This window comes from Stegostoma tigrinum, chromosome 36 (assembly GCF_030684315.1).
Source record: "Stegostoma tigrinum isolate sSteTig4 chromosome 36, sSteTig4.hap1, whole genome shotgun sequence".
In the NCBI taxonomy this organism is placed as follows: domain Eukaryota; kingdom Metazoa; phylum Chordata; class Chondrichthyes; order Orectolobiformes; family Stegostomatidae; genus Stegostoma; species Stegostoma tigrinum.
The window spans coordinates 23,612,269-23,631,140 of record NC_081389.1 but is presented as its reverse complement, the minus strand read 5'-3'; the positions used below and the strand labels follow the sequence as shown (position 1 = coordinate 23,631,140).

The window sequence follows — 18,872 nt, the reverse complement described above, 5'->3', positions numbered from 1 at the left end:
GCAAGTTGGTGCCATGGAATGGTATATACACAGCCCTGTTCAAACTTAAGACCACTGAGACTGCAGAATAAACAAAAAATTGTGCACAGCTACAGAATGCAAGCTGTCTGAGAAAAATGCTAGAGGATCTAATCTAATCTAATGGACAGCACTCTCTTCAAAGCTTAGGCAGACATCTAAGAATGCAGTTTTGATGATTTATCTGAAATCTTCATTTTGAAATAAGAAAGTTAGGCACAGCAGTATTCAAAGACGGACTTGAATGATGTACAGGGTTTTGACGGACTCGCATGATGTGCGGGGTTTCAGAAGGGAAACATTTCTTTTACTGCAACAGAAGACCAGGATTTCACTAAGTCTATTAGAACTTGAAGACATAAAATGGATTAAGATTGCCCTGCGTTGAATACATGGATCAAACTCATGTAAATTTTGACAAGCTGGCCAATCAAGTTGTGAGCAAAGTTGTACAATAGTACCCAATAAAGATAACTGCAAGTGCAAACAGTAGATTCACATAGCGTTGTCACGTACATCTAATAGAAAATGCTTAATCCAATTGATATATTTAAGGGAAGTGCTCTCCCAAACGAGCAATTCCCAAAAAGACCAAAGTTTTACTTTCAAAATAAAGGATGGATGGATGAAGGTGGCTTAGAATTACAGCAACGGAAACATTTCTAGTTTCTGACCAAGAAGGTTGTGCAAAAAACAAGCACTTAGCATAGAACAGAATCCCTACAGTGTGGAAACAGGACCTTCAGCCCAACAAGTCTACAGCAACCTTAAGAACATCCCACCCAGACCCATCCCCCTATAACTCACGTAACCTACACATCCACAAACACGACGGGCAATTTAGCATGGTCAATCCACCTAGGCAGCACATCTTTGGACTGTGGGAAGAAACTGGAGTACCCAGAGGAAACCCACGCACACACAGGGAGAACGTGTGAACTGAATGGAGTTTGTACAATGTCAATGATATTGTTGCTGAAGTAAACCTGCATTTCCAGTGGTCTAGCCAAACTTGTTCAACCAACAGGCGTCTCTTTAAACAAGCCCTTCCAGTACAGAATGAGAAAATAATGACATGATTGGATAATGAGAGGGGAGAAGACATCCAAGGTAAGCAGCATACGTGATCCAACATTAGCAATCCCAGCATAAGTGAAGGGTCTAGGCCCGAAACGTCAGCTTTTGTGCTCCTGAGATGCTGCTGGGCCTGCTGTGTTCACCCAGCCTCACATTTCATTATAAGTGAATTGAAGCCTGGTATGAAATCAAAATGGAAAATGTCAAGCCATTTCGTTATGTGTAGTGAGAGATAATGGGAACTGCAGATGCTGGAGAATCCCAAGATAATGAAATGTGAGGCTGGATGAACACAGCAGGCCAAGCTGCATCTCAGGAGCACAAAAGCTGACGTTTCGGGCCTGGACCCTTCATCAGAGAGTGTGTAGTGTTCAGTACACTTGATGGTATAGGAGGTGATTTGTGGAATGATATGGCTAATGATAACTAACATTCAAGAAACAGACTGGGATGTGTTAGGTGGCTCTAAAGATGAAGAACAGGATTGTTTTTACACATTTTAATACATATTGAATGCTTGAACTCTACTGCTATGTATCTTTGCTGTACTGTGAAAAACTCTATGAAATTGAATACATCGTAAAATACAGCTTTTGTTCTTGATGATATTATAAACAAAAATCAGTTTGCCTCCTCAGAGGCTATTGTTTAATTATCAATACCAATTATCCGAGAGTAAAAGAACAGCAACCATAATAATGGAGAATTTAGCACGCAGTCTGAGTGCGCCAAAACTGGGTCACGAACAACTTTGTTCAATGTAAATAAGCGTAATTATATTTGAATGAGGGTAAATTTTACTACAGTGAACTGTGAAAGGAGTTTAGCAGAGAAGACATTTGAGAACATGTGTAAGAAAATGATATGATTCACAACAAAAATATATCCCAGTGAAGGAGGATTCTAGGAAAGGGACAAACCAACCATGGTCAACCAAGGACGTAAAAGACAGTATCAAATTGACGAAAAAACATAACAGCATGGCATTATTGTGGTAAACACAGAGGATTAGGAAAGTTTTAAAAATAGACAAAAATTGTGCAAAATTGAAAGGAAAAAGAACTTTGAGAAAAAAATTAGCAAGTAATATAAAAAGTTAGCAAGAGCTATTTTAGATTAGATTAGATTCCCTAATGTGGAAACAGGCCCTTCGGCCCAATACGTCCACACCGCCCCTTTGCAGCATCCCACCCACACCCATCCCCCTATAACCCACACATCCCTGAACACTATGGGCAATTTAGCAATCCACCTAGCCTGCACATCTTTGGACTGTGGGAGGAAACCAGAGCACCCAGAGAAAACCCACACAGACAGGGGGGAATGTGAAAACTCCACACAGTCAGTCACCCGAGGCTGGAACTAAACCCGGGTGCCTGGCGCTGTGAGGCTGCAGTGCTAACCACTGAGCCGCCAAATACGTAAATAGGAAGAGAAGGGCCAAAGTGAACATCAGACCCTGAACAAGGCTAGGAAATAATGATGGAAGCCAAGAAATGGCATAGGAGTTGAATAAATACTTTACATCATTTCAAGGATATAAATGGCATTCCGGACAAACTAAAGGGTTTAACAGAACATTTGGAAATACATAACATAATCAAACTCAGCATATTGAACAACTGCTGAAATGTCTTTCTTGGGCTTGAAAATATTGAAACCAAATACAGTTATGCTAAGAGATAGTAAGAACTGCTGATGCTGGATTATGACATTTCAGAATGTGGAGGTGGAGGAACAACAGGCCAGGTAGCATCAGAGGAGCAGGAAAGCTGACGTTTTGGGTTGGGACCCTTCTGCAAAAAATGCTAATTTTCTAACAGTTATGCTAATACTGCTTAAGGCAAGAATATCTAGCTAATTGCAGATATTGGATCAAGCCTGTAAACGTCCTTCTGTATGTCCCAGATGTAAATCAAATTGCTTCTCAGCTAAAGTTATTGTGAGACTTTCTATTCTGTATTAAATAATTAATTCATTAAGATAGAAAGAACTGTAGATGTTGGAATCAGAGATAACGAAGGGTGGATTTGGAGGAACAGAGCAGGCCAGGCAGCGTCAGAGGAACAGGAAAACTGACGTTTCAGGTTGGGACCCTTCTTCAGGGATGGGGAGGAGGGAGCTCAGAAATAAAGAGAGAGAGGAGCAGTTGGGCTGGGGAAGATAGGTGGGATAGTGATAGGTGAGTGCATATAGGCAGTGGTCAGGATTGGTCAGTGAGGTAGGAGTGGCGAATAGGTGGAACAGAAGATGGACAGGTTGTTTCAGGTCATGGAAACAGGGATGAGTGGGAGGATTGACCATGGGATGGGGCTGGGGTAGGGAGATTTTGAAACTAGTAAAGTCCACACGTTTAGGCCATTGGCCTATAGGCTCCTGAGGCAGAATAGGAGATGCTGCTCCTCCAGTTTGTGGGTGACATCATTGTGACAGTGGAGGAGGCCCAGGATGTGCATGTTACCTAAGGAGTCGGACGGGGAGTTAAAATGTTTTGCAACTAGAAGGTGTTGTTGTTTGTTGCGTACAGAGCACAAATGTTCTACAAAACTGTCTTTGAGTCTCCGCTTCGTCTCACTGATGCTTTTTTAAGCAAAGGAGCTCCTTTGTCAATGAAATTGTGCAAATAACATGGCTTATATTCACACGAACATGTTTTGAAAATTAATATTTTTATAAATTTTTTCTCTACTGATAATGCAAAAATAATTTAGAAAATAATTAGAAAATTTCATTTTTTCCACCAGAATTAGTATAATGCATAATCATAACTTCACTAACAGATATTTAACAGATGACTGATCAAAAGAAGCATTTGAGGAATGTATGTTCACTAAAAGCAGTGCAAAACAATATCCAACTTAAATCTTGGAATAACGCTACTTAAAAATGCTATGCTTTTGTAGTTGGTTATGACAGATGTCCTCACTATTCTTGGAATAGTGTAGGTGGGTAGATGGGGCTGTTGTGATGGTAGTGGAATGGAGGAACCAATGATCTCCACACCTCCCCTGAACATCAGCCAGGGATTATATCAAGGTCCAGCTGTGACACTGTCCACATTAAATTTGCCTTTCAGTATGCAGAATCCAGATTGAGACATGAAGAATGGCATTTGAATAAATATCTCTGACACAGTGTTGATGGGAAACTGCCCCAAAACCGAATAGTAATCAATTGTTTTTAATTTACAATTAATATGATAGTGGCAAAAAACACACAAGGCACACTGGAACACAATTTATTTTTTAAAACAGTAGGGTATTAAAGCATTTGATTTGCACCAACAGATAAACCTCCAGCTGAAAAGAATGGCAACCACACAAGTGAACATTACACTAAGAAAAGCACTAGCTGTGCTTCCACCTGTCCAATAAATATGAACTCAGAGCAATATATTGGCCTTCAGTGCTGTCGAGCTAACAAAACATGTTCCCAAAGCAGTACTTGAACACTCTAATACCCAGATTAATCAGTAATAGGTTGATAGCAAATCAGGTTGTTCAAACAATTGCTTCCAAACCACAGTACTTCAACTATATTATTAACCAACTAGTTTGAAATTAACAACAACGTTGAAAATTAATGGCTATATATTGCTAGCATTCCAAAAGAGAAACCTTTTCTCCAGATGATAAACTGAAAACGTCACACAAGTTTTTCCCTAATTTATGAATAAAATTTTAGAAATGCTGTTTCACTACTTTAAAAGTTACTGCAACAAAATTAACTCATCTCTTTTGGTTGCATAAACATTAGAGATTCATAAACTTAGCCAGTATAGCAAAACCTTATTATCAACACTGACAGAAATTGCTGCAAAAAGAAGCATTTCAGGAGCAGTTCTGAAGCAAGGTCAGTGGACCTGAAACATTTAACTTTGCCTTCTCTCCACAGATCCATCCAGTTCCAGAATTTTTTCAAGGAATATCGGTTTTTATTTTTGATTTCCAGAATCTGCCAGTCTTCAGTTTTTATTATCAATACCTTATTCTCCGATTGTGAACAATGCAACCCAAACTACTACCCAAATGTAACCTATTCTCAAGCCTCCCATCTGTGGGACATTCAAGAGCTAAATGGTGCCACTCACCTTCACCTCCCTGTGAACTCAGCTTGTGGGTTTTCAACTACACTCAATCAACTTGGCCTCAGAGTAAGACAACAAGCTATTGGAGAGATGTTTTGATGGGAATTCAAAATGATCTAAAACAGATTGCAAAACAAAATGGATGCAAAGGCATTTACAGTGACAAGAATTCATCCGCTGGCTATTACCGAGATATCTATTATTAATCATTAAAACAAATGTGTTTATGATCTTAAGTAGTTACATAAATTACAATATATATCTCAATGCAAAGCTACTGATTAAAATACAGATGGAAATATAAGTAATTATTTGACTAGAAGCATGTAATAAATTAGATCATTAATACAGATCAATGATGACTGCTCTTCCAGCACTACACTATTCAAAGCAACATTGGGCACTTCAAATATTTGGACATCCTATCATGGTGAAGAAGAGTGAAACCTTCATAGCCATCATTACATATGATCTACAGCGGAGGAGGACCAGGCTTTGCAACAGATAAATCAAGTGTTACTCAGCCTAATAACTGGAAGAATTAATCAAGCCACTTCTGCTTCTCTTAATTAATGTATCTCACATTCCAGTATTTTAGCACTCTTGATTTTGGTTTGAGAAAAGCCCTCTAAAGAATGGCAGCAAAAACAGAGATTCCACACCACGCATAAAAAACACATTTGATCACTTTTGGGGTTTAAAAGGTGAGTTTTTTTGCATCACATCAAGCGAGGCCAAAACCCAATTCCATGAGAGGCTAAAGGCAAAATGGTGGAGGCTGCATTTGCAACAATGATAAGATCTGTATATTTTTAAAGGGACTTTCTAGGAAATGTTACTTCCAATCTTTTCATGTAACAAGCAGAATGCTTCCTATACTGTTGGATCTCTGTTGGATCAGTATATTTATATACTGTGGGGCACAGTATAACACAGACTGAAATTTGTGAGAAGCCAACTAAATCATATTTCAGAGAACAAAGTGTGAAGCTAGATGAACACAACAGGCCAAGCAGCATTTTAGGAGCACAAAAGCTGATGTTTCGGGCCTAGACCCTTCATTTTCTGATGAAGGGTCTGGGCCCGAAATGTCAGCTTTTGTGCTCCTAAGATGCTGCTTGGCCTGCTGTGTTCATCCAGCTCTACACTTTGTTATCTCGGATTCTCCAGCATCTGCAGTTCGCATCATCTCTGATACATCATATTTCAGCTTAAGTTAAGCAGAACCAAATTCAGAGGTCTTTTAATTCTCATTTATGAAAGGAGAACAACAGGGTGCTCGAAATTTTCTGAAAAACAGGGAAGCTTCTGAAAGTGACTGTCTTGTACTATTATGAGTCTCACAAGACTAAAATAACACTAAATGAACTTTACCTTGTTCCTTCTCAGGATCTCAACTGCGCAATTCGTTCCCTCCTTGAACTTACAAATTTATCATTTAACCACAATTTGATTATCTTTTTGAATTTTTGAATCTTCTAACCTTTAAAGCATATTTTGTCTTGTAAACTTGTAATAATCCAAATTAATCCAACCATTTCCTGGAATTTGCGAGATTTTAATTTATAACCAGAATTACACTGTCATAGGTGGATCGGCCATGCTAAATTGCCCATAGTGTTCATGGGTGTGTGGGTTATAGGGGATGGGTCTGGGTGGGATGCTTCAATGGGCGGTGTGGACTTGTGGGGCCGAAGGGCCTGTTTACACACTGTAGGGAATCTAATCTAATCTAATCTAATCTAATCATAACAGAACCAACATAGACTTAAATTCAGGCAGTATGATTTAATGGTATGGATTTCAGTTAGTCAGTTAAATGCTTGCAACCAGAAAATTAAGCAGTATAAATGGATTCAAGATACAATTTAATTCATTTTTGAAGCAGAAGGGTTTGAGGAATTGGGAGACAACGTGATTGGAAAGTTTAGAGTTGGCTGTCATAAGAAGTAAAAATATGAAAATGCTCTAGCTCCTGCAGTGCTACAATGATGCCACCCGAAGGTTGCAGGAACAGCAACTCATATACCGCCTGGAAACCCTGCAGCCCAATGGTATCAATGTGGACTTCACCAGTTTCAAAATCTCCCCTTCCCCCACCACATCCCTAAACCAGCCCAGTTCGGCCCCTCCCCCCACTGCACCACACAACCAGCCCAGCTCTTCCCCTCCACCCACTGCATCCCAAAACCAGTCCAACCTGTCTCTGCCTCCCTAACCTGTTCTTCCTCTCACCCATCCCTTCCTCCCACCCCAAGCCGCACCCCCATCTACCTACTAACCTCATCCCACCTCCTTGACCTGTCCGTCTTCCCTGGACTGACCTATCCCCTCCCTACCTCCCCACCTATACTCTCTCCACCTATCTTCTTTTCTCCATCTTCGGTCCGCCTCCCCCTCTCTCCCTATTTATTCCAGTTCCCTCACCCTATCCCCCTCTCTGATGAAGGGTCTAGGCCCGAAACATCAGCTTTTGTGCTCCTGAGATGCTGCTTGGCCTGCTGTGTTCATCCAGCCTCACATTTTATTAAAATGCTATAGCTGATGTTTCTTCTGAAAAAGCAATTAAATTTAGTTTATTTTGGAAATTATTTTAAAAAATGGGAATTTTGGGCGGATAACCTTTTCCTGGCCCTAAATGTTCTTGAGTTTGCAAAAGTAACTTCTTGAAACTATATTCTAACAATTCTTCCCCAAGTTGTTTAATTGGCATTACAGTGATTCAAGGAACATGCATGTCAGAGTAGGTGAGTTGAGGGAAAAAGATAGATGAGTAGTAGCTTGATCCTTTATCTCACATATTCCTGGCATGCAGTTGTCTTTAGGAGGCATTAGAAGTATTCAGCATAGTTTATCAAATAATTCGTTCAGCTGATGGAATTTATTTATTAGCAGAAAATGCAGCATTAAAGACAAAGATAGAATGATGTGTATTATTTTCATAAATGATTGTGAGAACTCAAGAACTACATGTTCAGACAGTTCACATGAACGGTACCCAACACCTCACAATTGTGACGATAGGATTGCTTTAAGAGGTATATTTTGTCCTGGTATTTTTTTTAAGTGAAGAAAGGTTGAGACAGAACTGCAGAGCAGTCTGCTCAAAGCCAATAAAGTAAACAGCTTCCGAGACCTTGGATTTTTTGGAACAATAGAAGCAGCCTGAATGGGTGGGGTCAAACTCCCAAAAAACCAGGATTTTTAGTTTTTGCTTTCAGCAGTTGATGGGGTCTTGAAGCTGAATGTGGAAGCTCTTATTCCTCTCTCTGTTACAGCTAAAAGCCAGCGTTCTCATCCTGCTGTGAGAACAGCATTTGAGATAATCTATTTTACTGAATTTTACTTTGCCACGGGTGTGTTTCATGGGATATTTCTAAATTGGAACAGTTAATTAGTAGCAGTCATTATGTTATTTTGTTAAGCATTTTGATAGAGTAGTTAATCCAGTCCTTTTCTTTTATTGTTTTGTCTGCATTTTAGAAATGAAATGTGTTTGCTTGAAGTCAATTAGTCTGTCCAATTGAATTGCATCTGGAACACAACACCTTATACTTACCTTTAAAATAAGAAAAAGTGAAGGTCTAGGCTATCTTCTTAACATATTTTAAAGGGGTTTGAACTAGCTTGTAACACAAACAACATATTACTAGACTGAAAAATCAAAGAACTGCAGATGCCGACAATCAGAAACTCAGTGGATCTGTGGAGAGAAAGCAAAGTTAACATTTTGGGTCCAAGGATCCTTCTTCAGGACTGAATTTCCAGCAATTTCTACTTACATTACAAGACTTACTCATGGTGCAGCATGGGTTATATCAAAAACAGCATTTAACCACATCCGCAGTCTTCATTCTGGAAAAGGGAAATATCTGTGGCAGCATCTTACCTCTAGCACAGGTCCTGCTCCAAGAATAATTTGTTCCACTCCACTGGCAAATCCCTTCTGGCTCAGAGCAGTAAGATGATGGATAAGGAAATTTGTACTTTGTGTTTTTCCTGAACCACTCTCACCTGAAATAACTATACACTGGTTTTTCTTGCGTTGTAGCATGGCATGATATGCCACGTCAGCAATTGCATATATATGGGGCTCCAGCTTTCCGAGTTGGTGATTATCATACATTTTTACATATTTAGGGTTGTAAATAGGAAGAAATTTGAAAGGGTTTATGGCAATTAAGATCGTTCCCACATAGGTGTAGATTTTCTCTTGTTTAAATCTGTTGCGCAGGTTGTCCAGGAGTGCTTTTTCATTCAAATCTGGTAGATTGCACAAATCATTATAGTCCTTCTGCGAGGGTTGGGGCAAAAATCCCCGCTCCATCATCCTCCTTCGTTCTTCCGTCACTCTCAGCCATGACTGTAGATTGTTATAATGAATTGAGCCATCAAGATTTTTTTCTCGAAGTAAGAAGCGATAGTCCTCACTGCTGAAACGATTTTCGAGGGCACTGCGTGGCCAAAGCATCATGCGCTGCACAGGACAGTCTGATGGATTGAGTATCCACTCCTCTCCACCGAATTCTTTTACTTCTGCCAGGACATAGCATTTTGTCTTCTCAAGCTGCAATTTGTAAATAAGGGTTTCTATAACTTCTGCAGCACTAGTGTTTTTCCTTGCAGTGACAGGGCAATAAATGGTGCCTTCTGCTATATTCCCTGGGTAAACTCTCAACGTAAACTCATTGTCTTCATAGCGTCGTCTTCTACCAATGTCATGCACATTCATATTGGATCAATTGTGCCATCAGCACTGATAGCACATCCATACAATAGGATTCATGACATCAGACCTGAAACAAAATCAACAGGAGGAGAAATCAAATTTTCATTTACACTTAGCATGCAAACTTACATTGCCACAGCCCAACATTCTCTAACCACAGGTTGCAATTAAAACAAATATCCTCATACATATAAAAATACAAAATATCCAAATAACATGACCAAATAACACAAAAAAAAGTTGCATGTTAAAAGAGTCTACATGAGTCATAGTGAAGTCACATGCATACTTGATAGTACCTCTCCATCCAAGTCAAAATTTTTGAATTCAAGACTTTTTGGTCAAAGAAGGAATCTTCATATTTCAACCAAAATGATTGATTAGCAACCTACAAATTATTTCAACACATCCAATAGTAGGCAATAAGAGTGGGGGGAAAAGTCCTAGTCATTCATGTGATGAAAAAACAGTTGGAGCTTCCATCATTATTGTCCTTCCCAGATATGCATGTAGAAGCATTATGCCAAACCAGCCTGAACTTCAAGTGATTGATAATACAACAATACCATGTCATGTTAGAAATTTCAAAAGACTACTATTAGACTCCCTGCCTCATACTGATACTTAATTATGTCACCGTATGATAAAAGTGGCACACTTCCCATTATCATTTTGAAAACTGAACACTACAAGTACTTAATGGATATATTTGAGGGTCAATAACTTGCATTCTCAAGACACGTGAAAATTCAGGACTTTGATGCTACTGGAGATGTAGGGTTGACCCCAAAGCATGAAGATCATGATTAACAAATTTGCATTCTCAGAGGTTTCAAATGTAAACGTTATTTTGCTTTCTGATGTCAGAATGGGCAGCTTCTGTAATTCAGTGAATCCAAAAATGTTGTGGTAGGTGTACGCTAAAAATAATAAGAAAAAGTATTTAACACATTGGTAGTAATATATTTTCATAATAATAATCACATACCAAAGAGCAAAGGTGATGGCCAGATGGTATTATCACTGGACTATTAACCCAGAAACTCAGCAAAAGTTTGGGACACCTAGCTTCAAAACTGGCCACGGCAGATGGTGGAATTTGAATTCAACATAAAAAAGATCTAGAACGAAGAATCTATTAATAACCATGGTCGATTCCAAAATGGCAGCAAAGTACGGGAACTGAACCAGAGGCTCGTCTGCTTCCATCTGCTTTTTTCTTTTTTTACTTCTGTTTTTTTTCTTTTTCTTGTTTTTTTCTTTAAGGCATGGAACGTGGCAGATGAAGGAGGCAGCCTCTGACAGTGACAGCAGTGCCAGAATAAACTAGACATGGCTCCACCCCAGCTCAGGGTCTCCAACTGAGCAAGGGGAAAATCCTGGGCTGATTCCTCCAACCTGAACTTACAGGCTGGGCTGAGGATCTGGGTCCACAGCTGGGCCCAGGTGCTTGAAGGAGCAGAAACATCGGTGAAGGGGATAAAGAACAAAGAATGAAGGAAATTACAGCACAGGAACAGGCCTTTCGGCCCTCCAAACCTGCAGCGATCCAGATCTTCTATCTAAACCTGTCACCTATTTTCTAATGATCTGTATCCCTCTGCTCTCTGCCCATTCATGTAACTGTCTACATACATCTTCTATGACGCTATCATGCCCGCCTCTACCACCTCCGCTGGCAACACATTCCAGGCACCCACCACCCTCTGCGTAAAGAACTTTCTACGCATATCTCCCTTAAACTTTTCCCCTCTCAATTGAAATCATGACCTTGAGTAATTGAGTCGCCCACTCTGGGAAAAAGCTTCTTGCTATCCATCTTGTCTATACCGCTCATGATTTTGTAGACCTCAGTCAGGTCCCCCCTCAACCTCTAGGCTTATTTACATTAGAAAGACAACCTACTCAACCTCTCTTCCTAGCTAGCGCCCTGCATACCAGGCAACACCCAGGTGAACCTCCTCTGTAACCAATGGCAGCAACTGGACAGGCAGTGGATGAGGAACACGAATCTTCTCCTGGCCCAGTGACAAGGTGGCTTCCAGCAGCCTGAAGTGTTTGTCCCATCCTGGCATGGCATTCTTGCCCCTTATCTTCAGGGTATTCATCATTCCTTAATTGGCTTTCCCCGAGCCCAGGAGCCATTAACTGAACTGTGTTGAACTTTGTCTTAATTTCACTTTTTTTATTATTATGTATGACATCTATCTTTAACATAGGTGCCATGATGTGGTGACTTACAAAACTTTCACCGTATTTTTCATGTAAAAGTGCACATGCAAATAAATTTATATTCTATAAAGCCACTGCTGATTGTTGTAAAAAACCCTTATAGCTTACTAATGTCTTCCAGGGAAGGAAATCAGCCATCCTCACCTGGTCTGACCTACATGTAACTCCAGACCCACAGCAATGAGGTTGACCCTCAACTGCCCTCTGAAATGACCTAGATAGCCACTCAATTCAAGGGCAGTTAGGGATAGGCAATAAATGCCGGCCAGCTCAAATGAAGCAAAATACTAATTTCGTCAAACTTCTGACAGCATCAAGAAATCCAGTAGTTTAAAGTGTTTGAGGAGATTGGTAGCTCGGGTTGCGGATGAGGTTATAGGCTTGCTCACTGAGCTGGAGTGTTTGATTGCAGGCGTTTCATCACCCTGCTAGGTAACATTATCAGTGCACCTCTGGTGAGGTATTGGTGTTTTGTCCCACTTTTTATTTATATGCCTTTTGCTGGGATGGTTGGCATCACTTGCGGTTCTGTTTTTCAGTGGTTACATAAGCCAAATGAGAAGAAAATTGACAAATAAGGACAAACTAACACCAACTAGCCACCAAGAGACACAACTAATTCTCACTGGTCAAAATGCAACCAGACAAAGGAGGACACGGGTTTGACTTTCACAACACATCTACAATAGCACGAGCCAAACAGTGACATGCCAGGGAATTCCTGGAGGCCTGATATTCCAACCAGAACTCCATCAAACACTTTGAACGGGACTCAATATACAAACCACTGAAAAACAGAACCAGAAGTGATGCCAACCACCCTAGCAAACCAAGGCATACAAATAATAAGTGGGACAGAACACCAACACTTCACCAGAGGTACACTGACGATGCTACTAGCAGGGTGTCAAAATGTCTGCAATCAAGCACACTAGCTCAGTGAGCAGTCTACAACTTCAAATCTGATAGCAGTCGGGACAGCAAATATGAATGCTGCTCAGCACAGCAAAGAGCAAGAGACCAGACAGACATGCCTAGTGTCAGGATTCAGGACATCTGCTAAGGGCCGGAAACAACTTGCAGTGAAAAGAAGGATCCAGCAGTCATTGTCCACATCGGTAACAATGACATAGGCTACACTAGGAAAGGCATTCTGTACAGAGTGTATATCAAGCTAGGTATTAAATTAAAAACAAAACCTCAAAAGTTATAACCTCTGGATTATTAGCTGTGCAATGTGAAAATTGGCATAGATTAGGTTACATGAAATTAGACAAATTAATACATGGCTCAAAGACCAGTGTTGGAGATTTGTATGGTGGGGTCTGGCACCAACACTGGGGAAAACAGGTGTTATACTGTTGAGATAGTCTACACCTGAACTGCGCTGGGGCCAATGGTTTTGTCAACTTCAGAGCGAGGAAAGTAGAGAAGGTTTTAAACTACATACTGGGGGCAAGTGATCACGTGGGAAGATGTGGTATATCAAGAAGTGGAGATGAAATGAGAGAGAAAAATAGGAACATGGGTCAGAAAATGGCAGGAAGGTACAGAAAGAAAAAAATGGATACACCAATCAAGACCAGGTATTAAGAAGATAACAAAAAGACAAAAGTGAAAGCTCTATATCTGAAAGCACATAGCCCTGGCAATAAAGTCAACAAATTGAGTGTGTAAGGAATTAAACAAACATGATCTGATAGCCATTTCGACAGAAACATTTTGCTGGCAAAACTAATTAGGTCTGGCAGGATCTGTGAATCAGAGTCACCAAATTCAAAACAGTAACTCTGCTTTCTCCCACAAATACTGTGAGATCTGCTGAGTTTTGCCAACAATTTCTGTTTTGTTTGAGATCTCCAACATCCACAGTTCTTTATTTTAGCCATCTCAGAGAACTGACTGTAGAACGACAAGGACGAGGTCCTGAATATTGAAGAGCACGTGTCATTTAGGAAGAAAATGTGAGCTAAAAGTGGAAGGTCGGAACTATTAAATGCTACTGACATTAGAGCAACAATAAGAGATAAATTTGACTCAGGAGATCAAGTTATAAAACTGATTTAGGTGGAGATGGGGAACAGTGGAGCAAAGAAGTCACTAGTGGGAGTTGTTTACACAACCCCTAACTATCCATAACATGGGAAAGTATACAAAAAGAAATACAGGAAACCTGTGATAATGGGACAGCAATAATCTTGGGTGATTTTAATCTGGATAGAAACTTTAAAATTCTGGTTGCAAAAGTAAACTTGACAAGGAGTTCATTGAATGCTTTCAAAATAGTTTCTTAGATCAGTATGTTCTGTAACCAAATAATGTGTAGATTATATGAGACTTGGCATTGTATAGTGTGACAAGATTAGTTAATGACTTCAGAATAAAGACAGCGCTAGACAGTAGTGATTACAATATGATTGAATTTCGCATGTAGTTTGAAAAGGGAGAAAATTGTGTATGAGACTCGTATTCTAACACCAAGTAAGGGAAACGGTGTTAAGAAATAAGATGATATAGTGGCTAAGAGACAGATCAATAGAGATGCAATAGCAGACGTTCAAGGAATATTTCAGATTATTCAGAATAAGCGTATTCCTACCGTCAAGAAAAATTCTAAAGGGAGCACCTAGCTTCCATGCTTAGCTAGAGAGAGAAAGGAAAGCAGCGAGTTTAAGGCAAAAGCGTATAATGGTGCAAAGGCAAGTGACAGGTCAGAATATACAACTGCAGAAAATGTCTAAAATTTTAATCAGGAGTAAGAGGTTACAATAGGAGGGAAAGGCAACGAGAAATGCAAACATAGATAGTAAAAATTTAAATTCCTAGCATTTACAAATGAAGAGTCAGCAAATTGAGCACTGATCCTCTGGATATCCTGAGAATGGGGAGTTCATAACAGATAATAAGGACGTTGTGGATTAAATGAACAAAAACATTTTGCTCCAACGTTCACTAAAGAGATTATAAAAAAATTTTCAGTAACAGTCATAAATTTGGAGATGGAAAGGAAGCAAGAGTTTAGTAAAATTACAATTACAAAGGAGGAGGGGAGACTCCAAAACTACAGGGCATAGATTTAAAATGTGAGGGGGGCAAGACTTTAAAGAGATCTCGGGGCAATTTTTTCACGCGGGGGTGCCAGAGGAGACGGTGAAGGCTGCTACAATTATAACATTTAAAAAGCATCTGGATGGGTACATGAATAGCAATGGTTCAGAGGGAAATGGGCCAAACAATGGCAATTGGGTCAAGATTTGATCGGCGGAGACAAGCTGGGTCTGTTTCTGTGCTTTTAATTCTATGACTCGGAGGAAGCAGCACAAAGCAAACAGATGGTGTGTCAGGGCTAGGGGTTGTTGGTTTGGGGGGGGGAATTGGGAGGCTATCCAGACAGCATTCATTTTCTGGCCTTAACAGGGTGGCTAATGAGCTAGTGGATATGTGGTTATGTCCTTAATTCAGGTAAGCAGCAAACACAGCTCCTCTTTTCAAGAAAGAAGGAATACAATAGGGCAGCTAGCTAGACAGCAATTCATGGGAATGTGTCAGAATCAGTCACTGACAGAAAATGCTGGAGTCTATTACCAAGGAAGAAATAACAGGATATTTAGAAAGATTTTACACAAAGTCAACTTGATTTTGAGAAAGAAATAGCATGTTTAACATAGATAAAGGCAACTGCAGATGTTGGAGAATCCGAGATAACAAAGTGTGAAGCTGGATGAACACAGCAGGCCAAGCAGCATCTCAGGCAACCAGCTAGAAACTGATGTCCATTTCAAGCCCACTGACTCCCACAGCTACCTAGAATACACCTCCTCCCACCCACCCTACTGCAAAAATTCCATCCCCTATTTCCAATTCATTCGCCTCCGCCGCATTTCCTCCCAGGATGAGGCATTCCACTCCCGCACATTCCAGATGTCCGCGTTCTTCAAGGGCCGCAACATCCCCCCCCCCCCCCCACAGTGGTCAAGAACACCCTCGACCGTGTCTCCCACATTTCCCGCTACACATCCCTCACACCCCGCCCCCACAATAACCGCCCAAAGAGAATCCCCCAGCCCTCACATACCACCCCACCAACCTCCGAATACAACGCATCATCTTCCGACACTTCCGCCATCTACAATCCGACCCCACCACCCAAGACATTTTTCCATCCCCACCTTTGTCGGCCTTCTGGAGAGACCACTCTCTCCGTGACTCCCTTGTCCACTCCACACTCCCCTCCAACCCCACCACACCCGGCACCTTCCCCTGCAACCGCAGGACGTGCTACACTTGCCCCCACACCTCCACCCTCATCCCCATCCCAGGCTCCAAGATGGCTTTCCATATCAAGCACATGTTCACCTGCACATCTGCCAATGTGGTATACTGCATCCACTGTACCCGGTGTGGCCTCTTCTATATTGGGGAAACCAAGTGGAGGCTTGGGGACCGCTCTGCAGAACACCTCAGCTCAGTTCGCAACAAACAACTGCACCTCCCAGTCGCAAACCATTTTAACTTCCCCTCCCATTCCTTAGGCAACATGTGCATCCTGGGCCTCCTGCAGTGCCATAATGATGCCACCCGAAGGTTGCAGGAACAGCAACTCATATTCCGCTTGGGAACCCTGCAGCCCAGTGGTATCAATGTGGACTTCACAAGCTTCAAAATCTCCCCTTCCCCCACTGCAACCTAAAACCAGCCCAACTCATCCCCTCCCCCCACTGCATCCCAAAACCAGCCCAGCTCATCCCCTCCCCCCACTGCATCCCAAAACCAACCCAGCTCGTCCCCGCCTCACTAACCTGTTCTTCCTCTCACCTATCTCCTCCTCCCACCTCAAGCTGCACCTCTATTTCCTACCTACTAACCTCATCCCGCCTCCTTGACCAATCCGTCCTCCCCGGACTGACCTATCCCTCCCTACCTATAATCTCCTCTCCACCTATCTTCTCCTCTATCCATCTTCGGTCCGCCTCCCCCTCTCTCCCTATTTATTTCAGAACCCTCTCCCCATCCCCTTCTCTGATGAAGGGTCTAGGCCCGAAATGTCAGCTTCTGTGCTCCTAAGATGCTGTTTAGCCTGCTGTGTTCATCCAGCTTCACAGCATGTTTAACATACTCTGTATAGCTCTCTAATTATATCATAAGCAGAGGTGGTAAGGAGAAACCAGAAGATGAAGTGTATCTAGAGTTCCAGAAGGCATTCGATGAAGTGCCACATACAAGGTTATTGCACATGAACAGAGCTCACAATATTGCAGATGTGGAACTGACATTCAGATTGGAAGTACATAAATAGTGAAGTGCCACAGGATCAATCCTTGTAAGTATTTACATTCTACATTACATTTTGTCCCTCCTCCAAGTCATTAATGTATCTAAATTTGCTTGATGATACAAAAAATAGGTGGAGGACATGATACGATAAGGAAACAAGGAATCTACAAAGGGATATACACAAGTAAATGAGTGGGCAAAATCTTGGCAGATGGAAGTTATTGTGGGAAACTGACAGTTATGCACTTGGCAGAAAAATTCAACAGGCAAGCTATAATTATTTAAATGGAGACAGACTCCAAAAAAGTAGAGTACAGGGTAAACTGGACATTTTTGTGCATGAAATATATGTTCAAATAGTTAAGGCTGCAAATAGAACTTTGGCCTTTGTTTCTAGGGATTCCAGAGGTTAAAAATAAGGAAAACTTATTCTAACTGTACAGGTGCAACCTCATCAACATCCTGGAGTACTGTGTGCAGTTTTGGCCCGCATATTTATAAAAGGATACACTGACATTGGGAATAGCTCAAAAGAGATTGACTCAGCTGATTCCTGAATTGAAGGGTTGACTTATCAAGAACAGCTAAAACGGTTAGGACTTCAATCATTAGAGCTTAGAAGAATGAGGGGCAATCCTATTGAAACATACAATGTTCTAAGGGGGTTTGACAGAGTCAATATTGAGAAGATATGTCAACAAGTGGGAAATCTTGAACCAGATACATAATTGGAGAAATGTGAGAATACACACATTTACAACTGAGACTGAAGGAGTTTCTCCTCTCAAGTGGGTATTGCATACCTGAAATTGTCCACTGCAGAGTTGTAGAGGTTGATCACGAATTAAAGCAGAGGTGGATTGATGATTGAAATATTGGGATGTTGAGGGTTCATGCACACGAAAGAGTTGAGCCTTGAGGCAGATCATAAATTATCTTAGTGAATTGACAGGGCGGGCATGAGGGGCTACGTGGCCTACCTCCTGATTTTATTTCATACATTGTTATAACAAGACATCCATTGCAATGCAAAGGTATTCTGAAAATTGCCTTTTTAGTTACCTGATGTTGAAATCCCATGAAGTGGAAAGTATTTGTGACATGCATCGAATTGATTGAGCAGCAGTAGAACCATTAAATTTGTAACTTTAACCCAGGATGACTTTCTTAATTGTGGATGGTTAGTAATTATTTTACTATTGATATGCTGATTTGCATAAATTATATTCAACGTTGTACCGTCATGTGTTGCGGGAAATGCGGGAGACGCGGTCAAGGGCGTTCTCGACCACTGTGGGGGGAAAGTTGCGGTCCTTGAAGAACTTGGACATCTGGGATGTGCAGGAGTGGAATGCCTCATCCTGGGAGCAGATGCGGCGGAGGCAAAGGAATTGGGATTAGGGGATGAAATTTTTGCAGGAGGGTGGGTGGGAGGAGGCATTTCCTGCAACACAT

General features: G+C 41.1%; 1 protein-coding gene across 8 annotated transcripts in view; it reads right to left on the bottom strand.

The window, feature by feature from the left end:
- The window catches only part of myo9aa (myosin IXAa), a 318,790-nt gene that overhangs the window by 267,371 nt on the left and 32,547 nt on the right, over positions 1–18,872 (bottom strand). For all 8 annotated transcript variants that reach the window (XM_059640175.1, XM_059640177.1, XM_059640182.1 and 5 more), the window contains exon 2: positions 9,072–9,978. In XM_059640175.1, coding sequence (XP_059496158.1) covers positions 9,072–9,914 — 843 coding nt within the window. In that variant the 5' untranslated portion in view covers positions 9,915–9,978. The remainder of the gene's footprint in view (positions 1–9,071; positions 9,979–18,872) is intronic.